The sequence below is a fragment of the Cotesia typhae genome, unplaced genomic scaffold, assembly GCF_013202065.1.
Source record: "Cotesia typhae breed Kobodo isofemale line unplaced genomic scaffold, CoteBio_Ctyphae contig_11, whole genome shotgun sequence".
In the NCBI taxonomy this organism is placed as follows: domain Eukaryota; kingdom Metazoa; phylum Arthropoda; class Insecta; order Hymenoptera; family Braconidae; genus Cotesia; species Cotesia typhae.
In genome coordinates, this window is record NW_027423711.1 from 5,657,744 (window position 1) to 5,684,388 (window position 26,645).

At 32.0% G+C, this 26,645-nt stretch overlaps 4 protein-coding genes across 11 annotated transcripts in view; 3 read left to right on the forward strand and 1 right to left on the reverse strand.

Annotated features, from left to right (window-relative positions):
• Window positions 1-16,549, forward strand: part of LOC141526926 (venom dipeptidyl peptidase 4) — a 119,502-nt gene extending 102,953 nt beyond the window's left edge. For all 4 annotated transcript variants that reach the window (XM_074242089.1, XM_074242103.1, XM_074242113.1 and 1 more), the window contains 8 exons: window positions 2,769-3,008; window positions 3,293-3,525; window positions 7,430-7,652; window positions 9,545-9,735; window positions 11,953-12,147; window positions 14,832-14,992; window positions 15,272-15,483; window positions 15,658-16,549. In XM_074242089.1, the coding sequence (XP_074098190.1) occupies window positions 2,769-3,008; window positions 3,293-3,525; window positions 7,430-7,652; window positions 9,545-9,735; window positions 11,953-12,147; window positions 14,832-14,992; window positions 15,272-15,483; window positions 15,658-15,750 (1,548 nt within the window). In that variant the 3' untranslated portion in view covers window positions 15,751-16,549. The remainder of the gene's footprint in view (window positions 1-2,768; window positions 3,009-3,292; window positions 3,526-7,429; window positions 7,653-9,544; window positions 9,736-11,952; window positions 12,148-14,831; window positions 14,993-15,271; window positions 15,484-15,657) is intronic.
• Window positions 16,550-16,968: 419 nt separating this feature from the next.
• Rpi12 (RNA polymerase I subunit RpI12) lies at window positions 16,969-17,816 on the reverse strand. The gene is made up of 3 exons (XM_074242212.1): window positions 17,586-17,816; window positions 17,282-17,486; window positions 16,969-17,137 (listed from the first exon to the last, which is right to left on the reverse strand). Exons 1-3 carry the CDS (start codon window positions 17,716-17,718, stop codon window positions 17,113-17,115), a joined length of 363 nt encoding a protein of 120 aa, XP_074098313.1. The 5' UTR covers window positions 17,719-17,816; the 3' UTR covers window positions 16,969-17,112.
• Window positions 17,817-18,164: 348 nt separating this feature from the next.
• On the forward strand, window positions 18,165-20,300 carry LOC141526971 (uncharacterized). 5 transcript variants are annotated; one of them, XM_074242174.1, is made up of 4 exons: window positions 18,165-18,266; window positions 18,373-18,709; window positions 18,770-18,987; window positions 19,343-19,465. In XM_074242174.1, exons 1-3 carry the CDS (start codon window positions 18,202-18,204, stop codon window positions 18,980-18,982), a joined length of 615 nt encoding a protein of 204 aa, XP_074098275.1. In that variant the 5' UTR covers window positions 18,165-18,201; the 3' UTR covers window positions 18,983-18,987; window positions 19,343-19,465. The 5 variants fall into 5 exon arrangements, with proteins under 5 accessions (XP_074098275.1, XP_074098306.1, XP_074098283.1 ...); XM_074242205.1 differs by lacking the exons at window positions 18,165-18,266; window positions 18,373-18,709 and adding exons at window positions 19,547-19,883; window positions 19,983-20,300 and having other exon boundaries at window positions 18,854-18,987; XM_074242182.1 differs by lacking the exons at window positions 18,165-18,266; window positions 18,373-18,709; window positions 18,770-18,987 and adding exons at window positions 19,008-19,257; window positions 19,547-19,883; window positions 19,983-20,300.
• Window positions 20,301-20,584: 284 nt separating this feature from the next.
• LOC141526918 (uncharacterized protein C05D11.1) lies at window positions 20,585-24,698 on the forward strand. Its single transcript, XM_074242078.1, has 9 exons — window positions 20,585-20,774; window positions 20,860-21,101; window positions 21,394-22,926; window positions 22,997-23,177; window positions 23,245-23,503; window positions 23,579-23,765; window positions 23,856-23,999; window positions 24,080-24,390; window positions 24,465-24,698. Exons 1-9 carry the CDS (start codon window positions 20,603-20,605, stop codon window positions 24,523-24,525), a joined length of 3,090 nt encoding a protein of 1,029 aa, XP_074098179.1. The 5' UTR covers window positions 20,585-20,602; the 3' UTR covers window positions 24,526-24,698.
• Window positions 24,699-26,645: the final 1,947 nt, after the last annotated feature.

A 26,645-nucleotide genomic window follows, 5' to 3' on the forward strand; every position in this document is an offset into this window, starting at 1 on the left:
TAAAATTTAATTCACTGATAAGAGTCCTAAGTAAACGTAAAAATATTTACTGAGAATTTTTATAATACAATAAATGCCTCCGAGATAAGTTAATAATTTAAACTTTTGTAAAAAATAAATATTTTCGCAGATAATAGAAAATTGAAGAAAAAAAAAAAAAAAAAAAAAAACAATTTCAAATTAAATATTAGACAAATTATACTTAATAAAAATTTTTTTACAAGAATTATTAAACTAAAATACAAAATAAACTTGCTAATAAATCTCTTAGTATTGTTAGAGCGTTGTTTTAATGAGCCAGACCAGAACATCTGTAAATTAATTTAATTACCCGTCAGAATTAAAAAAAAAAAAATAAATAAAATAAAACAACAAGACCGTGGAGAAATTCATAAATAGCTTTATTAAATAATAATAACAATAACCAGAAACACCAGAAAAATTTGTCTAAAAAACACTGAATGCATAAAATAAAACGTATTATCCGTAACGTAATATCGCGAAATTAAATAAAGCTTTATTGCCTGCGATAAATACACGCGGTACTCCAATTAATAGTTAATCACGATCTCGGCAATCTGTTCGCCGTTTAATTTAGCAAAATAAAATTCTCCTCACATTAAAAGCAATAAACCGGGCCATAAATTACTCACTAACTCGCCGTTAAAAATAATTTTCCTTTTATATTATAAACACAGTAGACCGAAAAACCGAGTACCGCATGATGCGCAAATTCCCGTAACACGTACAGGTCGATTTGGTGTAGCACTTTAAAAAATATTTACACTGTACTGCAGATATTTTGAAATTTATCCGCGCGAAAGATAGATTAAACATGTCCATTTTGTTTTAAATATTTTTTTTTACCTGATTTACTTATGCACGCCTCGGTTGTGTTAAATCCGATAAAACCTTCTATTTTATTCCATTTTTCTATTTTTTTCAACACTCCAGATTAAATAGAAACAAAGTATTGCTTTAGAAAAAATTTTTTATTCAAAATTAAACCCAAAAAAATATTTTTTTCTATGATTTGTTTTCATAAAAAAATACGAGGGATGTCAGAAGCTCGAAAGCTCGACCCCCCTCCTGTATATTTTTATTTGATATCGTAAAGTGTCGACGGTGTTGTTCATCTGAGGTCGTAAATGGAAAATATACCCGAAACACATGTCGTCTTGGCTTTCCGAGGTGCTCAAGAGTTATATAAAAAAAAATAAAAAAAAATCGTAGTTAATAAAAAGGCATTTATATCTATATAAATTTTCAGTGAGTGTAAAAAATCAGAAACCGGGTTTCTGGTCGGCGGGCACTTTTTTATCTTTTTCGGTTTAACAGCACCAGTGCAGCTAATAAACTTGGGTCACACAGAGTGCGTCGGGTGACACTTTGTCGTAAAGCCTCGTGCTCAGACTTTAAAGGAGCTCATGATGTTTATAAGTGAGCCCCTATTTTTCATCCTTATATATTTTTAGTTTTCTCTTTTTATATTTATTTTACCGTGTAAACACATTACCTCTCGACTTATGTGTCGTAACACTTTTCTACTCTTACATTTTCATTGGATTAAGCTAACCAGAGGTTCTTTTTGCTCGGTACCGGCAGAGGATCTTTTTTCTCATTAGTATAACTTGATAATCTACTGTATCGCGGTGAATTATGAATGAGCTGCTTTTTTTCTTATACCAGATGATGATAATAAACACTCCACTTTTTTTTACTCTCGTCGTAATTAATTTATTTATTTATTCATTAAAATATGACAACATTGTGCCGTACCTTTTTTTTAATTACAGTCTTTTTTGTTGAAAAAATTTTTTCAGTTAGAATTTTTTTTTTTTTTTCTTTTAATTAAAAGAACAATTATTAGAATGCTTCAGTTGAAATAAAAGTTTGTGATTACACTGATAGAAGAATTTTTTAAAATCTAACAAATTTTATTATTAATATTTTTTATAATAAAAGTTGAAAAATAGTATTTATTTAAAATTAAAAAATAATTGCATGTAATTAATAAATTATTTCTAATTACTTGAATTTAATTAACAGTTAATAAACTCTTCTATGATTGCTCAATTCGTAAAAACGAAATTAAATTAACAAAATTATTTTTCACAACTAAAAAATAAAATTTCCACGCATTTGAATTCATACAAATTAAAGAATTAATCGGATTAAAATGAAATTATTCGAGCAACTTCGGGCAAAACAACGGAACAAAAAAGGCAATCAAGAAATAAATAATCCAACGCGCATTTAAAACCACAAAACGAGGTGGCATTTATTGTCGAGTATCAAAATGCATGATCGGCATAATGTCTGTGTCATTGAGGGAAGAGGGGTGATCACACATGCCCGCGATGACCAGTGTGCGCAGATAAGTTTCAGAGCTGTGTGTTCTGTAGCATTATAAACGGTAAGCTCGTGGGAATCGAGTGCAGCCGCGGGATTATATTACTGGCAGCTCGGACAAGGGCTTGTTATTCTCTCCCGCGGGCTGTTACCAATTCTAACGATTCGATTAACGTTCCCACCCTTTCCTCATTCCCTGGAACCCATTATTGCATATACACCCGTCTTTCCTCCGCCAGACATCTACTCCTTTGTCACAACGTCCCGGCTGATGCTTATAGATAATATTCCTCTCGACGCCTCCATTACCAGCCTATTCTCTTTTCATTTTCCAATATTAACATTAAAATTTTCACCGACAAAAATTATTGAAAGGACCTTTAGGAGAACTAATTTGGATTATTTTATGGTTACAGCCAGGTATCACGAACCCTCAAGTGAAATTGTTTTACGTGGATTTGGATAAAGTTGTAGAAACAAATGGGGAAATTAAGCTGACTGAAATAGAGAGCCCACCACAGCTGGCCAACTCGATGAAGATACTGGCCGCGGTCGCCTTTCCAACAGAGACTCTCGTGTTAGCAACGTGGATGAATAGAATTCAAAACAGGGCGTATTTCCATCTCTACGACGTCGAAAACTTGCTGTACAATACGGTGGGTATAAGCCCTAGCTTGCAAAGTTTTACTTCCAGGATCACAACTACAGAATTACAATTACAACCATTAATACGAGACAACAGAGTATACTATAGTATAGTGGTGCGAGTGTTTGGGGAATAGAAACACTAGCTGCTCTAGAAGCTCGGTTGATCAAATGTTTCATGTCTTGCCGTTTCTTGGGTTTTCAAACTACCACCAAGAGGGAAATCCCTTCGGGCGGCTCAAAATTAGTTACTTCAATGTGTTTTTGTGTGTGATAAAATAATATCATTTTACAGGCGCACTCTGTCGAGGAGAAACACGGCTGGGTTAGCCAATTCGATCCACCGCTCTTCAGCCACTCGGTGAGCGAGTTCCTCCTGATAGAGCCTCGCAAGCAAAAGGACGGCGAGTCCTGGATGCACTTGCTAATGGTGACAAACGCGACCACCAGCCCTGCTGTTCATGAGCTAACTTATGGAAGCTTCACCGTCACCAGAATCGTCGGCTGGGATCAGGATAACTCTCTGGTGTAAGTTTTTAAATTGCAAATTGATTTATCAACAGCTAAGAGATATGACGAAGTAATTAAGTTCAAGTGTATTAAATTAATTAGTCGAAAATGTTGACAAACAGCGCTGAATCCCCCTTACTCACAGTCAAATCAGCTGATTAAGAAACTCTGGCGTTAATAAATTCACCCTCCGCGACTTCTTGGCCTGTCATCAGAAGTTGGAAACAATTAACGAAACGCTGGCAAGGATTTCCTACACCGATAGGATCATCAATTATATCCAACTGACGACTGCTACTATCTACATAAATACTACTATTACACTCGTACATTTTCCTCGTAGAGTTACTTGGCTCAAGTTATCAAATTCAAAGTTAGACATCCGATTTCTTTACTATACTCACTTTTTTTGGTTAAATATTTTCACATAAAACATTCTCTAAGTTTTTTATACTTTTACTTGTTTAAATAATCTAAATAATAATTTATTATTACATAAAGGCTTTTTAAAAAAAAAATTTTTATGAAGAAATATTTGATATTACGAGTGTTATATAATTGTTATTATCAAAAATAACGATCGATTTATGGGAAAACAAAATTAATTGTCACATTCTTGGTAGAAACATTGAATATAGTACCCTCTCGAGGTCGGTTAAGGCTTTCACACCTTCAGAACACGCGATGGAATTCAATTAACGCGAAAGCTGCACAGTTAGCATCCAGTTTTGGTAGACTATTAAAACGTCGTTGAGAAACGGAAATAGTCGTCGTAACAGAATAGTTTTCTTTTATACCTTTTACTTTTATTTTAATACTTTTGTCTGTTTCTAAAAGTTTTAGAATTCAGAAAAACTTTGGAGAATGCTGGAACTATTTTACTGCATGGCACAAATAAATATTTTTAAATTAAATTCTGATTTACAAACTGGAAAAACAATTTAATTATTTACAAGTTTTAGGTAATTGTTTTATTTTCTTTCTAGCTTTAACTTTTCTTCTCAAGACGCTGATAATTAAAAGTTGAGCTATCGGTATAAATTTCAATATTAATTAACATGGAAAAATGAATAATTGAGTTATATCTTGTTATAAATAAGTTTGGAGAAGTTTAATTGGAACTTGGTTTAATCTAATGTAATGATAATGATAACTGCTTTTATTGTTGTTGTTGTTGTTTTCTCTCGGGGTATCATTGTTATTGATAATAGCATTAGAAGCATCGCGATTGTCATTATTGTTATAATAATGAGCGTCTTTGTATCAGAGCAATTAGCGAATCTCACGGAAACTGTCGTAACAATTCTGGTGAGCGTTTGTTGAATTTTATTCATCAGCATCAGAAATTCGTAGAAAGTTCTCCCTCGGTGATGCTGATGGTGATCATTATTATTGTTTTCTTAATGGTTTTTTGTGAATGCAAAGGATAAACCACATTTGCAAACTCGCTACAGCGGTATTTTATGTCAAACAACTTGGAAAAAACATTCTTATCTCTCGCTTCCTCGCCCAGGCACTCTCATTATTTCGTTAGGTAATTAACCTAACAAACAGCCAGCCAGCAAACAACACTCCTTACTCGGTACTCCTTTCAGAGCTTTTAACAATTAGTAATGTTCTTTTCAAGACTTGGAATTGCTATTTACAGCGGTTTTCGTCGAGTGTTACTCGTAAAGTTCAATGAAAAAATAAATAAATAAAATATTTACACTTCTTGACAGCAAGTAGCTTTATTTGTAATGATAAAATTTCTAATTATTTTTTGGACAATAGAATTGAAACTGTTCGATAAAAAATAATCCGTCCTTAGATAAATATTGTCTCATCAACTCTCGAAAGGAAGTAATACCCCAATAGTTTATCTTTCTCATACATTTTCTTCCGATATTTGGCAATTAGTCTTCATTCCGTTAACAAAGAAATTTTTTTTTTAGATTTTTATGATTGATCTCCCCTTCAGATTCCGTCATTAAAACCCGATTTTATTTTTTTAAATTTTAAAAACATGTAAAAGCTCTCAGTTCCCATTTTCGGTGAATGACTCGGCGGTTTTTAGAGAACTAAGAAAACGGTAAACAGAATAAATGATTATCAGACGGGATCCATTAGCGGTTGAATTGAATCGAGTTCTTTTGAGCGACTGACAATAACGCGGCATTAAATAAAAATATAAATAAATAACGAGTGATGGTGTGGTTTAGCGATTAATGAACAGCACCGATTAATTTTGATAAACCCATTGATCGCGGTTGGCTTTACAGAACCCGACGACCCTCGACGCCAAAGTGTTGAAGTATCGCGGGTTATCTTGCGTTAAAATGCTTTCAACAACGACCAAGACACCAAAAAGCTTGGGAACGGGACCGGTGCGACTATAGTTCTTGGTAAGATTGATGCGCGAGACCGAATTAAAGGGCCGTGGGTTAAAATTAATCCCCAGCATAAGTGATCCAGGGATCTCATCAATCTTGTCGCGTTACAAACTTTATACTCGGCTTTACTTCCTCCTCTACCTCCTCCTTCTCTTCTTGGTACTTCTGCCCTTCTCTCCTTTACATTTTCAACTCGATTCATCCAGGATCTATTGTTCTTCGTCAGGTATTAAATTACTACCGCCAACTTGAAATTATCTCAAATAAACTTGTACTTTTTTCAGACTCATTTGCGTATTAAACTTTGGATAGACTCGGAAGTTGTCTCATTTTTTAACTTAACAAACAGTCTGTTCATTTTTTTGCATTAATTATAAATTTTTATAATGATAATAATAAAATTAACTTTTAATTTAAATAAATTCATTTATTTAAAAATGGATTAAAATTTTTTTTTTCATCTATTAAATTTAAGTATTTATTAAATGATTTGATGTTAAAAAATTATTCTTAATTTTTCTTTTAAATTTAATTCCACAACTATTTAATTTAATTAAGCAGTAAAAGAACAAACTGGGATATTTTACAAAAATAATCATTAGATAAATAAAATTCTCTAAAATAAATAAACTGCAGAGTAAAATGATCGTAGCCGGGGGTTATATTGTACAAACTGTACGACATCACGACAATAATATTTCCAGGAGTCCCGAAGGACTGAACTACATTGGAAACTTACAAAAAGAAAACTACTAAACAGTCTACACAGACTGTACTATACTACGGAGTTTGATGCCAGACTACCAAATTCGGTAGCTTTACTTTATTGCGCTGTTAATTTAATTGTATTGGAGATTTTTAGTGCGTCCATATAATATTAGACGGCAAGTAAAAAATTCCATTAAATTTATTAAACAATATAAAAATTGGAGACAAAGTCGATGATTACGAATTGCCGAGTAAAACCATGATATTTAATACTTTTTTGGATTCCACCGAGTGATTGAGTCGTTAGTTTGCATTATGACTGTCGGATTAGCAGCATAAATTGTCACCACGCATTTAAATCCACGCTCGCAATAAACGTGCTCGCGAATCACGAAGCCGCACGAAAGGTATAGTTATAGTTATAGCGTGCGGTTACCAGTCAAGAGGGTTGGGGTGCGGTAGCAGAGACAGTCAGGCTATTTTCAGGACTATATCTATATACTGTATGGTATATTTGCCTGCGGCGTGTACACAAACGACAGGTACATGTGTATGTAGTTTATAGTCGATTTTACATAATGGCTCGCTCTCCCTACTAGGATTAACCTGCACCTTACGGTCTCGTCATTCCGGGCATTTAATCAACATCTGGATCTCATTTTTTTTTATTTTTAATCATTTTTAAATGAAAAAAAATTTTTTAGTTCAAGAAATTTAATAATTTTTTTTTAAATTTAACAATCTACACAATGACGATAAAATTTTAACTGTGTACAAATGTCACTACAATGAATATTAGAGATATAAAAAAGTTTTAATAATAATTTTCAATCATGTTACAGATATTACATGGCGACAGTGCCAAATGACACAGCCCAGCGACACTTCTACCGATTATCGACATTAGAACAAGAGTTCAAGCCGGAGTGTCTAAGTTGTGACGTTAAAAGCCAAATAGACGGGAGCCCATGTCTTTACAACGACGCTAAGCTTTCACCGGACAAAACTCGGTACATCCTGACATGTGCTGGCCCTAGTGTTCCTGACATTTCGATTTACAACAGCGTAAGTTTTCGTATTTAATACAACTCTCTGTATTTACCCTTGCGACAACACACGACCGGAGGGAGAACGGAAAAATAAAAGTACAAAGAGAAATAAAAAAATTCGCTCATGGATTCTCCCGCGTGACTTGACTGGAATTGAAACGTCGTCGAGCTTTTCAATGCTTTCATGTCACATTCACACTTAGACCGCTGAAAAAATTGTCATTATTAACAATGCCAAGTCTACGTGCTTTCTGTTTTTTTTTTTTTTTTTTCTTAGATTTTTATTTTATTCCTATTCCCCGTGAAATTTCAGGCAAACTTCAAGATTTTTACTCTTGTCTCGCCAGGTATCTCTTTGAATTTTACAGTGTGAATACGTTTGTTCACACACGGAATTACTTCGCACGGTAAGTCACGTATTTTGAGTGCTATGACAGAGGGAAATCGATAAAAAATAAATTTAGGTACTATTTACAGAAATACTTATTAATCTAACTCAGTAATATTGAGAAAAAAAATTACAGCTTTTACATTTGATGCAAAGTTTAAATTTTTTCGACAAATTTAACAAATAAAATTAGATTTGTAGAAAAAAAATTTAATTTCCGTAAAAATAAATTTTTCAACGAATGAAGTCAAGAGTTTTCAACTGAAGTAAATGAAAAAAAAAAAAAAAATATATATATATATATATATATATATATATATATATATATATATATATATATATATATATATATATATTCTTGCATCTCAATTACAAGTGCCTCTGCAACATGAAATTTTATTAAACCCCCCCCCCACGGTTCTTTCTGCACTATATTGTTTATAATTTTCCAGAAAAATGTACTCTAGCAGATCTCGAGACTCCTGCACTCAGGTCCAGTGAGCGAGCGTCACTCACCTGCTCATTAATGATTCCCTTTTGATGTACACTTGACGTCACCTGGCGAGTCTTTCGATCCGGGCTTGTTATATTCTACGTTCGCGTAATGAAATATAGGGAACAAAAGTAGTCGCGGAAACAAAACGAAGTAAAAGGCTCTGAATAAAAAGAAGTGTTGAAAAGAGTGTTATTGAGTGTGAGGTGTGAGATGAAAATATCTCAAAGATAATCGCATTATCGAGCACAAAAGGGACTGTGACACAGCGAGAAAGACTTTACTTGCCACGCTAGAGAGCGCACTGCAATAAAAATAAAATTTTAAAAACTCACTCCATTTTTTATGTTATACTTCCTCCGACAGAGCTTTCTCCAGCCTCGTTACACTTCGCCTCTTCTCGGTGTTGGAAAAATTATACTTTTTTATTACAAATGTAGAAGTAATAAAGTCCCAGTGTTTACTGGAGACTTTATCGAGTCTTTTTAATAATTCACTTTATTTTTTTATATTTAATTCAATTTTTTCGATATAAAATTTCTCCAAAAATTAGATTAGCAGCAAAAAATATTTTTATGATTATTTCATAAGTACGAAAATAAAAAAAAAAAAAATAACTTGAAACAATTTTTTTCTGAAGCAAAATAAATTTGATGGAAACACTTGAATTTAATGGAACATTTTTTTGTACATTGCAAATAACTTTTTCTACCTTTTACCTCCAACTCACGGTTGTTCACTTGATACCATACACAATGCGCTCTCTATTTAGCGCCAACATTACTCGGTACAATTTCACTCAAGTAATTCAAGCACTGAACACCCCTTTTGCGTCGCTATTAATTACCAGCAATAAATAGACGGGCTATTGAATTATTTTATGAATAAATGCGACTCTAAAAAGGACAATATTGATGGGCTTTATTTAATTTATTTTATTCTGTTATTATATCATCATTAGTAACCTTGAGCTTAATCATCGCCGTGAAAAATTTCATTTTATTTATCTAAACTATTTATTTTTCAGGTAAACTCGACGAGACTAATTACGTGGGAAGACAACAAACTGTTGGGAAGTTCCGTAGCTGAGAAATCTCTACCACTTATTAAGCGTTTGACGGTGCCAACTCAAGACGGTTTCAAAGCACAAGTCCGACTGCTTATTCCCCCGGGCGCTGATTTGACCGGGGCTACCAAGTATCCGTTGCTTATCTTTGTGTAAGTAACCTTCACTGCTAGTTCTCCAAGAGTAACACAGCCGGGTTATTCGATCAGACGTCGGATGTTGCTATAAATCACGTCTACCCTCGAGATTTAACTTCTCTACTGACTTTATTTACCTCCTTGATTTCTGTTCATTTTTAAACTCAACAATTTTAACGAAAGCAAAGAATAATAAATCTCGAGGTAAATTTGATCTCATTTTTCTGTAATAGGTTTAGCATTATCATGTTATTATAGATGTTATACACAAGAAGACAATATAATGTAATTCTTGTGGAGACAGCACTTGAGTACAACCACAGAGTTGGTAGTTACAGCACACCAGCTTTATTTATTATCATCATTATTGTGTTTTTTATACGCTCGATACCGAGTGAAAGTACTTGGAAAGCAGAGGCTGAGGCATGCCAGTGTCTATCGGCTAAAAGCAACCACCCCTCGGCCTCACCCTCGCCCTCAGGTCGCGAGAATCCATTACAGGGTGACGATCAATCAACTTTTAAAGTGCAACATTAGAGCTTGTATTGGTTATCGGTGAGCTATAAACAACTTTAAGGTATAAATACTTAGATCGCTCGGTTGATAGCGTCACCGCGTTGCTCTGAGGTTGTGCTACATAACGAGACCGTCGTTATTATTACGAGTACCGAGTGCCGTTAAATTATTATCGTTTGTTCCTGCCCGGTGACTTATTTGTTGATCCCAGTTATTGCTATTGATAACTATTTTCTTCAACTCTCCAAGCTCGTAATTTTTTTAATGACCTATTTTTTTTTTTTTTTTTTTTTTTTTTTTATAATGGAAAAGGTTTAGATGAGTCTGAATATTTTATAAGACTTAATAAATGATAGTTGTATGGCTCGTTATCGACAGAAGCGATTTGTTCAAATTTTTATATGCCCCGGACACGAAACTAGTAAAATCCCTTTTGTTCTTGCTTAAAGTTCATGAATAATCTCTCACACGATCGCGTAAAAAGGATGAGGACTCGCCAACTAGACTTCTTCATCCACCGAGAATAAAAGTGAGAGTTTGAGCCGGAGTAAAAGTATTAAAAAAATAACTCTTGTAAAAGTTCCTACTCTTTGTCGCATCTAGAGAGTGTTTTATTTTTGTTAATAAAAAAAAGGAAGTTAGTTTACGACGGGTACATCTTGATTTTAATTAAAAATTTATTTGACTAAATAATTTAAATTAAAATGTTTGATCACTTACAGGAAATAATTAAGACTCGGTGATTAAAACTTTTTAGCGTCCAATTTGGATTGCAGAAGTAATAGTCTTTTTGAAAATTGTTAACTTTTAAGCATTTCGTTTTTTTAATTGTTTACTGAAGATGATTTGTCGCGAAGATGTCGTTGTATATGTAATCGTAAAAGTTTAAAATAAAATTCTAGAAGTATAAGACGTCTTTATTAATTTCGACAAAAAGAGAAGAAGAAGAAGAAGAAGAAGAAAGAAGAAGAAGAAGAAGAAGAAGAAGAAGAAGAAGAAGAAGAAGAAGAAGAAGAAGAAGAAGAAGAAGAAGAAGAAGAAGAAGAAGAAGAAGAAGAAGAAGAAGAAGAAGAAGAAGAAGAAGAAGAAGAAGAAGAAGAAGAAGAAGAAGAAGAAGAAGAAGAAGAAGAAGAAGAAGAAGAAGAAGAAAAAAGAGAAAGTATCAAGTCGTTATGCATTTTTCCGGAGCTTTGGATCAACTTTTCACGAAGCAACTTTCTCTGGAAGAACTTTCATCTTTCCTCCTCTTACACTAGCGAGAATCATTAAAAGTTTATGTTTTTTTTTTTCTAGTTTATGTAGTAGTTTATTTTCCTTTTTTGTACGAGCCTGTAATTTGGGTCCAACGTGTCGCGTACAAAGTAGATATTATTAGAATTTACGAAGCAAGTTACACACCCGTGAATTTTCAAGCTAGCGTGCAGACGGGACAAAAATTTAAACGAACTTACAAGCTCATGCATAGCTACATCTTACAAGAAAATGAGAACATTTTTATTAAATTACTTTTTTCTATAATGAAAATCTTTAAATTGTTAGTCTAATGGGGAAGGATTTTTTTTAATATTTAATAAGCTTCAATAAATTTTAATTTATTAATACATGATTCAATAAATTCAATAGAAATAATGAATAAATTTGATTAAATAAATAAATTTATCAAGCAAAAAACTCTACTAATAAATAATATGATTAAAATAATATTTTATTTTACAGATACGGAGGACCGAATACCGTTCAAATTTCCGAAAGATTCAACCTAGACTGGGGAACATATTTATCAACAAATAAAAATATAATTTATGGAGCAATAGACGGCCGCGGGTCTGGATTAAAAAGCACCCGGAATTCATTCTCGGTGTACAGAAATTTAGGGACCGTTGAAGTTTACGACCAGATAAATGTCACGAGGTAAGCACAGCTCCCTTACAGAGTATCAGTGCATCACGCGTAATATAAAATGTGTATCAAGTTGAGGAAATAAATATCTCGCGCACGTACTAACCGAAAAGACATTAAACTTGGGAACAATAAATACAGAGCATTGACGGGTAAGCGAAAGAGAAAACAGGAAAATAAGGTAATCCCCGTGATCCGCAACTGCTACTAAACTTCCGTCGTCTAATCCAAAAGCTCTCGGGTCCGTTAAATTAACTTCTTTTGGATCTAAAGCGCCTCAAAGAAAACCTTTTATTCAAGTTTTTTTCTCTCGCTCTCAGGAATTAATCGCTCTGGTCTAGACTCTATAAATTACTTAATTCTAAAACTTGTTAATTTCTCTTTCTCTTTTATTTTATAATTATCAATTGCAATTTATCGACTGAAAAAATCTTAATTATAGATTATCTACTGAAAGAGAAATGATTTTAATCAGTAATTAATAATTAAACATAATGCATCAGCAAGACCCGAATGTTGATGAATAATTACGACGATTAATGAAATATTAATAGTGTATGTTAGGGTGTAACGCCGTTATGTTGAGGTGTATAGAACGGAACATAAATCTCAAGACATAGGTCTTGTATTCTGAGAACCCGCAGGCGGTAGTAATTCATCAGCACGTTGTTATATAGGTTGACGCAGAGTTAATCGTCAGACGCAGGATAGGAGCCGAGGGGCTATGCCGGGGTAGTTGTGGTTAAACGAATTATGACGAGCTACGTGGTCTCGTATAACTCGAAGCCCGCGGGTCGCGGATAGAGGGGCTCTAAAGCAACTCCCGAGTTCACCCAAATTTCATCTTGGTCTATTGAACTTCACCTTAATAAATCGAATTCAATATAATTGTACATTGTACAAGTCTTTTTCGCTCACATTAGACTTTGGTGTCACGCTTTCCAAATTAATCTTTTTTCACCTCAAGTCGGAGTCAGAGAAATTTGTTTGTCCTAAGACTCGGTTACTCAATATTGATGGGCTTTCATTAATCTTGGGGACCATCATTGAAAGTTCATTTGTTCTAAAATTACTTTCAATATTTAATTTATTCAAGAGAACATTAGACATTTCGTCATTTAAACCGAGAACTTTATTAATTAAAATTATATGTTTAATATTGATTAATGCATGAAAAACTTAAACACTTTTGATAAATGATTAAATCTTTTGATTTATTTAAAGAAAAAAGAAAATTTTTAATTGAAAATTTTATCCATTGAAATTAGCAATTTAATATGAATACTTATAAATTAATAAATAAAGCGGAAAATAAAATAAACAGAAGGTTAAAAGATAAACTTTTAAAAGCGTATCAAATTTTAAGTGTAAGATGTAATGAAATTTTTGCATAAAAGAGGGCAGCTATGTTTAAAATTTAAAAACGTAATAAGGCTGCTCCTTGAACTAGATAGATTTGAAAATTAATTAAATGTTTATGGGTTTGTTTTGCCCTGGAGATGGGAGAATTGTTAAATTATTCATTAAAAGTTGGAATAAACAATAGAAAGAGCCTGATATTTGCTCGTAACCGATTCTTTATAGCCCCGACGAGGAGTTTTAATAAAAAGTAAAAAAAAAAATAAGAAAAAAGAGGTAACCGGTATCTTAATTTCATAGAAGTAAGCTTTAATACTAAATGTTACGAGTTTACTTTACTCAAGTACCTATAAAACTCGTATCCAGATACTCCAAACTACGGACTCCCGGCCACTGCTCAACTCAAGTACCAACCCTTATCGCGACTCAACATCTAAATTCTTAGACTCTCTCTATAATACTATACAAATATTATTTAGCAACAAAAGTTCGCCTGTAATTATTATCAACAATCCCTACAATTCTAAAATATCGTGGGAGCGTTTGGCCGATTTCCAATTTCGAGATACTTTTTACATGTACGCCAGCAAAACATTCGACATCCGGTCCCCAGGCAACAACCCTCCTCGTTCCTGTTTCTATTTCTATTTCTATTTCTATTTTCAGTTGTGCTTCCATGTCTAGATTTACTTGCTTATTCACTTCTGCCTCAGAGTTACTGACCCTTGCTAATTTCGTCTCTGAGGCAGAAACTACCAAAGAATTCAAAAAGTTCAATTCAAAAGTAGATCTAGGTTGAAAAAATATTTCACGTGCCAGATCCTCAGCCTTTTAAACTTTACAATAGAATTATTTTTAACAGTTTTCTATTTTTTCCTGATAAAAGAATTTTTCACATCAAATTATTCAAATAAAAATTTAATTTTCTTCTTAAAAATTAAATAATAATAATAATAATAATAATAATAATAATAATAATAATAATAATAATAATAATAATAATAATAATAATGATATAGATTAAATTTTTTATTAGTGTTTTAAAGATTCACTCCCTTTAATAATTTTAATCAAGAAAAAAAAAGAAAGAAAGAAGCTTTATTTTTCATTAATTTTTCCATTTGGCGGGTTAATATTTAAGAAAGGGGTTTTTTTGATGGGTCAATATACCAAAATGAATAATTCATGGCAGATATGTATAATAGAGGAAAGAAAAATTTTTCGGAGGTTGATATGAAAAATTTTACGAACTAATAAAAACAAAATGTACATCTATATACTTTTTATTATATTCTGATGGAAATATATATTATTTATAAATGAAATTTCTGTTCCAGACACTTGCAAGAGAATTTTCCATTCATCGATAAAACTAAAACCGGAATATGGGGCTGGAGCTACGGCGGTTATGCAGCTGGAATGAGTTTAGCGATGGATCATGATAGCGTATTCAAATGCGGTATTTCCGTAGCGCCAGTGACCGATTGGACTTTGTATGGTAAGATTTTCTCGGGTTTCCAAGTTTATGTTGAAACTTCCTCAAAGTTTACTACCTCGCTGTTACTAAGATCTATCATATAATATGTATCGCCAAATATTTATCCAACTACTTCGATATCTGGATTACAAACTTATAATCCTCAGCAGTGCTAATTAAACTTTTAATTTGAATCTAGAAATTCAAATGCTTCAATAACTTTATCATCAAACTTCTGAGGAAGCTTTTTACTTTAAAATTATCTGTCGAATTTTTATTCATGTTTGTTTGTGTTTACAGATTCAATATACACGGAGCGTTTTATGGGTTTGCCGATACCGTCAGACAATTTTGATGGGTACGAACAAGCACAGCTGTTAAATAAAGCTGACAAAATAAAATCCAATAGTTATTATCTTATTCATGGTACCCTCGATGACAATGTACATTATCAGCAATCTTTATTACTGGCCAAGGTTTTAGAGCAGAAGGACATACTATTTAGACAGCAGGTAAATAGATTCAACAAATGTCATTAAATTTAATTACTCTGTACATCAGATTTTCATTTTAATTATCACTAACAAACTTTCAGACATAATTAATTATTGTCTTAATAAAATAGATAAATAAAGGTGTATTAATATAAAATAATTTTTTTTTTTTTTTTTTTTTTTTTTTTTTAGACGTACACCGACGAAGATCATGGAATCGCATCAACGAGGTTACACCTCTACCACTCGATGGAGAATTTCCTTGGCGATTGCTTCAGGTCATGATCCTCGGACTGACGGATTAATTTAATATGAATGTATTAATACTAAAAAACAATCTTTTAGAATGTTATTACGACTTGTCTGTGTAAATAAATTACAACTGTACATAGTCCGTGTACAATATTGTAATATGAGTGTTCATGTAAATAACAATTGGATAATTAATTAGCCGCTGATCCATATGTAATTATAATCAATACTACCACTAATATAATTGAAAATAAATCGAAAATTAATATTAAATTTTCACTAATAATAATAATAATTAATATTTTATATTAGATTTGCGGCTATTAATTATTATAAAGTGACTTGATATTTAATGGACATTATTTGACGAAATTTATTACAGAATTAAATTTGTTGTCGTTTCTAAAGAGCTTAAAAAATGTTGATCATATTTTTACTGATTTAATTCTAATGCAATAAAATTTTTTTTATTAGTACTTATAAAAATTTTAATTTTAAGAATAATTTTACTTTAAAATTCAGTTAAAAATTTTTTTATCGCATTTATTAATATTTTTTTTGTTTGTAAATGCACTTAGTTGGAAAAAGCAACGCAAAAAGTTGCGTTGCAACGAATCAAAGTACCTATAGGCGATATCGATAGTTAAACAATGAATTTTATTACTTCTAATGAGATAAAAAAAAATGATATATAAATAAGAATGAACTAATTAAAAAAAAAAAATTCTCTCAATTATTTTAATTATATATTTGTTATCACTATTTTTTATTAATAAATAGCATATCTATTTATAGATGCGTTAAGGGTTTAACAATAAAACTAAAAAAATGTTCTAGGTACTAAAATTCTTATACACTTACGGTGTAAATATGACTATCATTACCTAGTTTAAAATTTTTTAATCCAAGGACCACTGTAATTTTTCAAAATTAAAGAGTGGATAACTACAAATTTTTAAATAATCAAATACTATTGATAAGTGGATAAAATAAAATAAAATAAAATATAAATAATTTAAACAAATAACTGTTAATGTTTATCTCGATTCAATGTAAATAAAGGATTTTATTGCAGTGTAATGCAATTTCATATGAGTATTGTTAATGGATTTAAAATTTTTTTCATATAAAAAGTATAAAAAATATTAATTAATGATAAGTCACTATAGAATTTTAAAAATGCTTGTACACCCTAATTATTATTATTTGTTGAGTGTAATATAAAAAATATATAAAGTTTTATGGTTTATTAATATGTTGTCTTAATTATTTAATAAAAATCTGTCTAATTACAATTCCTACTCCAAAATAAATTTTTTTGTATTTTAAATTCTTACTTTATTTTATTAAAAAAATTTGTTGATTAAAATTAACATTTTTAACAAAAATATAAATTCATGAATTTTCCGTTTCTTTAAATCTGAAAAAAAAATTAAAAAAATAAATTAATTTTGGCTGATAAAAAATTCCGTCAAGGTAAAAGACCCAATTAGAATAAAATTGCAAGTGTCAATATTTGGGTCTTTTACCTTACTATAATTAAATAATTTATCAAAAAACTTACTTGCACTTGAGACACGTGTAAAATACAGTCTGTCCTTCATCGGCAGACCGTAATTGCAAAGTAACATATGACATTTTGTCATTACCGCATTGGGGACATTTCCTCTCAATCTGTGGCCCGGAGGATTTATCTTCAGCCTTTGGTTTTTCGTACGTATATTTATTATTAAAATTAATTGTAATACCTAGAGCCATAGATCCGAAGCCTAAAAAGTAAAATTTAATTTAAATTAGGAATTGAGAACAGAAACAAAAGGTGAATCAAAGGAATAGGTTGTGAAATTAAAAATAAAAATACTACTTACTCTCTGGACCCCATTCACGTTTACAAATATAACAGACAACACCACCGAATTCTCGCAGAAGAGGTAAAATAGATCCACATTCAGAACAAAAATTTGATTCGGCGTCAAAATATGTAATTTGCTCACTTTCCATGGTTTTATTTCACTTTGTTTTAAACTTTTGATAATATTTATGTTAATTTACGTGGGTTAGTCAATAAGGACCAATAACAAAGTAAAAAACTCCGTACTCATGGCGATATATTGAAACGCCATCTTTAGTCACGTGGCATGCGCGCGCAAGTGAAACGCGGAATTGAAATGCGCGCAAAAAATTCAAAAATTAAAATATTTTTTAAAAATAATTTATTATTAAATTATTTTAATAATAATAATAATAATAATAATAATAATAATAATAATTATTATTATTATTATTATTATTATTATTATTATTATTATTATTATTATTATTATTATTATTATTATTATTATTATTATTATTATTATTATTATTATTATTATTATTATTATTATTATTATTATTATTATTATTGAAATATGTTTATTTAATTTATTTAATAAGTTAATAAATTAATTTATTTAATTTCAAATTTCAGGTATAAAAAATTAAAAAATGAAATTATGTCACATGATTGCTAGCATCATGATGGGAGTAACATGGACACAAGCCGTAAAAGGGTAATTAATAAATTATAAAAATGAAATTAATCATTTGATAATGTTTTTTTTTTTTTTTTTCAACAAAAAATTCTAGACAAACTTAAAAAAAGAATAATTCTTTCAGAAATCGGTACTCATTATTTGATTTCACGACAGCCAGCAATGTAGACAATTGGTCAGAAATTTCCGACACCGTTCGAACCCCAGGAATGTCTAAGGCCGTACTAATTCTCCAAAAAACTCAATTATTTCAACGTGGAGTTTTCTTTACGCTGTTGAACCCTCAGCCAAACGGAGCCGGATTTGCCGGAGTGCGAATGCCTGTGACCTGGGATTTGAACGAATACGCGAATATCGAAATAAAGTGTCGCGCCCAGGGCAACAACGAGCACTACAAAATTGTTTTGAGACACAAAGGGCTTGCTTCAAACGATGACACGTCTTACGAGCAGACTTTCGACGTAAATATCCATTTATTTTCCGAAAAAATTCCCAATTTTTCTAATAAATCTCTATTCCAGGTTCCAGTAACAAATAAAGAGTTTTCAACAATAAGTTTGCCCCTGAAAAACTTCAAGCCTTACTATCGCGGCCAGGAAGTACTGAATGGAACTCCGCTGGACACGGCAAACATAACGATGTTCGGTTTACAAATTTTCGGCGGTGTTTACTTGACATTTAAGCAAGAAGGCGTGTCAGCTCTCGAAATTGAAATGATTGTCGCAACTATTTAAGTAAAGTAAGCATTTATGTAAATATTATTGTAATTATACGTTGCCGAACAAATCCGCACATTATTAACGATCAACTAGGATTATGAATACTGCAAATTAGGTATTAGAATGTTTTCATACATAAATAATGAGTAATATATACTTAACATTTGTAATAAAATGAATTATTGGAATAAATATCATAAAACAAATGAAAATAGAACACGCTCGATTACACTTTAATAAAATAGACAGTGACACGCGAACTTTATAAAATATTGTGTATATAGGTATAGGTAGATATTTTGGTTTGGACGTCTTTGGTACGACTGGTACCTCAAGTAAATGTTAAATAATTTTTTTTTTTATCATATTTTATAGTTCTGTGCACAGGAAGTATACAAGGATATAGAGTATATTTTTTTAAATCGATTTCCCGGGGATTTTTATTAGCCAGCCAGTTTCAATCGGTCCGAAGTATGACATGGTAGCCTCAGCAACTGGGTAAAATATTTTTTTACTCCAAAAAAATTTTTTTTAATTTAAGAAAAAGTTATTGTAATTAATGAAAATTTTTGGAAATAGAGTTACGCAAACACTATTCGACTTCACGCGGACAGACCAGGTCAACAATTGGACAGAGTACTCGGACACCGTGAAGCCCGCGGGGATGTCCAAGGCAGTCCTGGTGATCCAAAAGACTCAACTAATTCAGCGTGCTATTTTCTTCTCATTATTCAATCCGCGGCCGAACAAAATGGGATTCGCAGCTGTACGCTGTGATACTAATTTTAATCTCCAGGATTTTAATTATGTGACGATAAAGTGTCGCGGACAGGGCATTAATTTGAGGTACAAAATGGTTTTGAGGCACAGAGGAATTATTGACAATAATTCGATGGTTTTCGGGCAAGTTTTTACGGTAATTTAATTTTTTATTATTATTCTTTTTATGTTAACTTGATTATAAGATTATCTTTTAAATGATATATCTTTAATTTTTTTTTTTTTTTTTTTCAAGGCACCAGAAAATGAATTCTCGACGATAAAACTACCGCTGGCTGATTTTAAACCGTATTATCGCGGACGTGAGTTACCCGTAGAAGAAAATCCGCTGGATTTAACGGCGATTACAAATATTGGACTTAAAGTTGATATGGGACCTTATTTGCCGGATAATCAAGCTGGCGTTGCGGCTTTAGAAATTGATTGGATTAAAGCTACTAAATAATAACTATTATTATTTACTCTGCTCTATTATATTTTTATTTATCAACTAATTTCAACAGATTGATATTTTAAAATAAATATTAAATAATAAATGTATAATAAAAATTATTTTTATCTGTAATCGGGATAATTTGAACATATCTTACTCCAAAAAAATTTTATTTTAATTTAAAAATAAATTTATTTTAAAAAATAAAAATTAATTCACAATTTTGATCTCAAATAATTTTTTTTAATAAAAACTCTAATTAATAGTTTATTTTTTTTTTTTTCCCTATAAAATATTTTTTTAATATGAAAAAATTTGAAATATTGACAAATCCAGCTGCGAACCCGCCAGTTTAAGTATTGGTTATATATGATTTTCGACAGTGTGCTTCTGTCTTCAAGCCAGTAATCAGTTTGAACACAATGGCTCCGGTAGACAACTCTCCAACGAACAACATGGGCGGTTTCGAGCTGGTTTGTTCCTCAAAAGCGAACGATACCATCCCGGTTCATAAATACAAGTCCACTAAAACCGGGATTACAGTATGCATAGGCGAGGTCGACGGCCCTATCGTCGGAGGAAACTTCTGTCTGGGTAACTATCGTTTAACCTAAAAATCCCCTCAGACATAAATAAACAAAGCTAGTTTTATAATAATTAATTATAAATAAAATTTCAGCGACTCAGGCTTTTGATGATGATGGGCTCCCGCACACCCTGGAGCACTTGATTTTTTTGGGCAGCGAGGACTATCCTTACAAAGGAGTCCTCGATCTTCTGGGAAACAGATGTCTCGCTTCTGGGACCAATGCTTGGACCGATCGGGATCATACTAATTACACTATGACTACTGTTGGAAGCGAGGGATTTCTTACTCTGATGCCTATCTATCTAGATCATATTCTTTTTTCTAATTTAACAGTTAGTTAATTAAAAAAAATTTTTTTTTCTTTAATAATTATTAAAAAAAAAAAAAAAAAAAAAAAAAAAAAAAAAAAAAACTTAAAAAATTTCATTTGTAAAAAAATTACAAATGCAATTTTAAAAAAATATTTTTTTAATAGTAATTTGTTTTTTAAACAATATATAAAAGTTTGCTGATTAAAAATTCACATCAGACAATTAAAAAAAATTTTTTTTTTTAAATTCCACTTGCAGAAATTGTAAAAAAATTTTTTTTAAATACTAATTAATGTCTAAAAAAATTTTCTAGGACTCAGCATACCTAACAGAAGTCCACTACATATCAGGAGAAGGCGAAGACCGCGGAGTAGTCTACTGCGAGATGCAAAGTACCGAGAACACCGGAAGAACTCTATCAAACACAGAACTAACCCGCGCAATGTACCCTGGAAAATGCGGGTACAAGTCAGTAACCGGAGGAATAATGCAGAACCTCAGAGAGAGTACAAACAACAAAAAGGTCAAAGAATTTCACCGTCAATTTTACCGGCCGGAGAACTTGACAATAATAATCACCGGGCAGATCCAGCACGCAGAAGTTTTCAAAGCTCTGCGCCCTTTGGAGGAAAAGATCCTCTCTAAAGGCAGTCGCGGGCCATTCGAGCGCCCTTGGCATGAGCCAATCCCGGCGTTCACTGAGAGTGTCGTCAACGATATTCTCTATCCATGCGACGATGAAGACAACGGAATAGTCAGCGTAGGCTGGCGCGGGCCTTCGGGAATATCCGAGGTCTACGAATTAACAGCTTGCTCTCTTTTGCTGAAGTATCTCACGGACAATTCGGTGAGTCCGATCCAGAAAGAGTTTGTAGAAATTGATGATCCGTACTGCTGCAACGTCGACTACTACCTGACGGAAAACTCCGAGTCGATGCTCCAGCTGTCCTTCAGCGGAGTTCCTATTCCCAAAATCCCGCTAGTGAAGAACCACCTGACCAAAGTTCTGGGGGACATTCTCCAGAGCAATCATGTCGACGGAGGAATAGACATGCCAAGGATGGCCACGGTTATCCATCGCCACCAGCTAGAGACTCTCAGCAGCCTGGAGAACATGCCTCATGATGCAATCACCTACATGCTAATCGGCGACGCGCTTTACGGCCGTGATATCAGCGACTTGGAGCAGAGATTGAATATCATCGAGGATTTGAAGAAACTCGGCAAGGAACCAGCGAGTTTCTGGATCAACTTGCTGAAGAAGTATCTGATCGACGCGCCCTCGGCGGTAATTAACGCTATGCCGAGTATTGCCAAGCAGAAGGAGATGGACGAGCAGGAGAAGAAGCGCATTGCAAAAAGAATTGAACAACTGGGCAAAGAAGGGCTTGAAGAAAAAGAAAAAGCATACTTGGAAGCTGTCAAGCAGAATGATGCTCCCATTCCTGATCAAGTCTTGAGCAGCGTCCCGGTTCCTGGAACCGATTCGATTAACTTCCATCACATTCGAAGCTACTCCACTGGAGGCGGTGATCAGCACCCAAGACTTGATGTCAACAAGTTGTCGCTTTTTACCTACTTGGATCATGTCAATACTAACTTCGCGTACTTGTTCGTAATTATGGACACTCTCAAGGTGCCCAAAGAAGCCAGACCTTACATGCCGCTGATTTTAGAAGCCATTAGAGAGTGTCCTATTAATAGAGAAGGAGAGCTAGTGCCGTATGAAGACGTCGTCGCGGAATTGGAAGCTGATACTATTGCTGTTAGCTTGAGGATGGGCTTTGAAAGCCCTTCTAGGTTTACTTGTGGTGCTTACAGTCACAGTGTTAATTTAATGCTGCAGGTAAATATTTTTTTTTTTTTTTTTCATTTTAAGTATAAAATAATTTAAAAATTATGATTGAATTTCGCAGCTTGAACTGTCAAAATATCCTAAAGGCGTTCAATGGATCAAAGAATTACTATACGATACTAAATTCACACCTGAGAGATTGAAAATAATTTCTTCAAAGCTACTGAATGAAATAACTCAGTGCAAAAAAGCAGGGAATAAAATCACTAGGGATTTGATGCGAGGATTGATTTACAGCAAAGGTAATTTTAGATTTTCATTGATCTAATGATGCAATAATAGATACTAATTATTTTTTTGGGATAACAGAGAGCAATCACTTCAATTCAAGCTTACTGCGCCAGCAACAATTCCTGACAAAACTGGCCACTAGGTTGGCAACGCCAGAAGGCCAAGCAGAAGTTGTCGCTGAAATAGAAGCTGTCATGAAGATCCTGACTGCTAAAGACAACATGGTTTTATATATGGCGACTAATGTTGATAAATTGAGCGCCCAAGTAACTGAGTTGTACAAGCCCTGGTGGACTTTCTTTAATTTCGACAACTTTGATACGTTTGATAAAAATAAGTAAGTAAATAATTATAAAGTAATTTTTTTTTTTTAAACTCGGATAAAGTTTATAACTATTTTATTACTTTTTAGATTGAACGTGACACCTGATTGGAAATTGATGAACCCAAGAAAAGAAATACCCTTGGAAGGTTGCGTTCTAGGACTTGGATGTGTAGAGTCTGCCTATTTATTACAAACTGGACCTTGTCTTAATGATTTTGAGAGTCCAGACTTAGCTCCTTTGCTTGTTTGTCTTCAATATTTAACGCAAGTTGAGGTAAATATTTTTTTTAATAATTATTTCATATATAGAGCATTTTCGAATGCAGCCTAAATATTTATGATCATAAATTAAATTGATTCGTAGGGACCAATGTGGAGACAAGTAAGAGGCCAAGGTTTTGCATACGGATGCAATTTATACGCAAAACCAAACGAAGGTTTGCTTTACCTGACATTCTATGCATCCACGGATGTAGTTGGAGCGTACAAGGAAACTAAAGCCATCGTCGTAAGTTTTAAAACCGGACTATCGTTTATTTAATAGACTAATAGACCATAAAATTAAAATTTATAATCTCTGAATCACAGAGCACCCTCATTGCCGAGAATTCTTGGGAGCGATTGCTCTACGACTCTGCCAAGTCGTCTCTGATCTTCGAAATCGTCAAGAGAGAGAAGAGCGTCGGAGACGCCGTATCCCAGTCTCTATTATCATACTTTAAAAACGCTTTCCACGACTACAACCGCTCGATGGTCCAAAAGATCTACACTGTCAGCATTAAAGACTTGAACCGCGTGGCTAATAAATACATCAAGCCGCTTTTTGATTCCAAACAGTGCAAAACTACCATCGTTTGCACTCCTTCCAAGGTCGCTGAGATTGCTAATGCTTTCAAAGGGTAGGATTTTTTTTTTAATCCGACTTGACGTATTTATTTAATTAATTTTAATTATTAATCTTTCTTTGTTACAGCTTCAATCAAAATTTGAAAGTCTTTAATACTCTGGAAAGTAGTTACCTCAACGAGTGGTGAATTCAGATTTTTTTTTTTTTTTTTTTTTTTTTTTTTTTTTTTAAATAGACTACGATCAAACGCCTGAAAAATGAAATTCAATGCAGCGCTAAGTACAAAATAATGTGCATGTAGTTAATAATAAATAAGCATTTATACATTTTTTTTTTTTTTTTTTTTTTTTTTGTAAGTTACCGTAAAAATCACAAGTATAACTTTCAACGGCTTAAGGTATTTTTAAATTTACTAAAAAGTTTGTATCAATTATTAATATAGTTTTTTTATGGTCTTATTAAATTAAGAGACCTTAATTTTATTATGGTATTAAATTTTTCAATAAAATGTGTTTAATAATAAAAAAAAAATATGTATATATTTTTTATTTCATTAAAATAATCAAAAGATTAAATCGAGAAGTTTTGATTCAAATTCACTTGCCACAAAATTTTGCTCATTCTCGTAATGATATGAATAAGAAATAAAATTTCTCTTAAAGATAAACTTCTCGATTAATTAATAGATAATAAAAGCCTAATCGGGAAATGTATTTTTGTTTTAAAAATATTTGTCCCACTTGGAGCGTTTAGAATAAGAGTTCGCTCAACTTTGCGAATAGAAGCCGTTGGCCTTGATGTTCCTCAGCCGTGCAATCGCCAGCGGTCCAATACTTTCAGCTTTCCACGTGTGTCGATTGTGGTAGGCTCTCCTGACTTGTTAACTAATTTTTATTACATCATCTAATTTATTATTTACCTCTTTCTCGACTCATCCCACCGGAATATTCTCTAGAAAATTTTTATTCAATTCCACTGTCTAGAATGTTCTCAAAGAATTTTTGTCTCTGCCTTATTTCTTTTCGATAAGTCACGTCCAATAAATCATCGGACTTTAGACTGTGTATTTAAATTACATAATTTTATTTTATTTGTTTCTCTTTTAAACTTTAATTTTAAGATACTTTTTTTGTAAGTTATTCTATCTTTGTATAATTAATCAGCATCGCATTCTCTTAAAAATAAACTCTTTTGTAATAAGTTGAATAAATGTCAATTTAGGCAGAAAAAAAAATTAGTGAGTTTTACGAGCAATTTACGAATGTAAATAGAAATATACCGAGATAAAATCAAGAAAATCCGGTTCTAAAAAATAGTCATGACTAATTTTCGTCTTCTACGCGTTCTTTTTAAAAAATATTTTTTTTACTTTAATAAATAAAAAATAAAAAATAAAATTCAATCGTTAATTTAAATGACAACAATAAGATTTAAATATAGAATTCGCGTAAATTATTTATAATTTGTCCCACTAATTATAAATATGTTTTTTTTTTTTTTTTTTTTTTTAATGGAACTTAAAAATAATTTTCTACACTGTAAAAAAACGGCACTCTAGAATTTCGCGTCCCAGAACACACCGCGGAATTTTCTACTTAAAATAAGTATCACGACACTCTAGTTCCTGATTTAAAAACTAGTAGGCAAAATTTTTCATAAATCAAACCTGTGTGTGCTATATATTATAATAAATCTTGTTTCCCGGCCTAAAGATGACAACTTTCATGATTTAAATTGAAGAATTATTAAGAATGTAAATTATTCTTTGGGTCATTTGCGGGTCATTCATTATTATGCGTTCAGAAGAGCCAAAGGTACACCTTCTTGCACAATAGACATTTTTACACACAGTTATATTCAAATATTTGTATTGAGCACTTGTACTTTATTTTTAACATTTAACTAGGTGATTTAATTTTTTTAATTATTAAAAATATTTTTAGTTTATTCTCGCTGAATTGAAGATTTAAGTATATTAATTTTCGGTTACCGAAAATTCCTACTGAGTAAAGGTCCTTCCGTTCTTCCCCCTTTATCCTTTATTTCCCCCAATTCCCAAATTTGTCTTTAATGACAAATTTAGCTATTATATATATATATATATATATATATATATATATATATATATATATATATGGCTATTATATATGGCAAAAAAATTATGAGACATTTTTTTTGGAAAATTTAATTTTCTTCAAAAAATATTCTTGTGAATTTTTTCGTATCTTTGATAATTTCGCCAGAATTTAAATTTAAAATAATAATTTTAGTGTGAAAGTGCAAAAATAATTACACTGCAAAATAAGA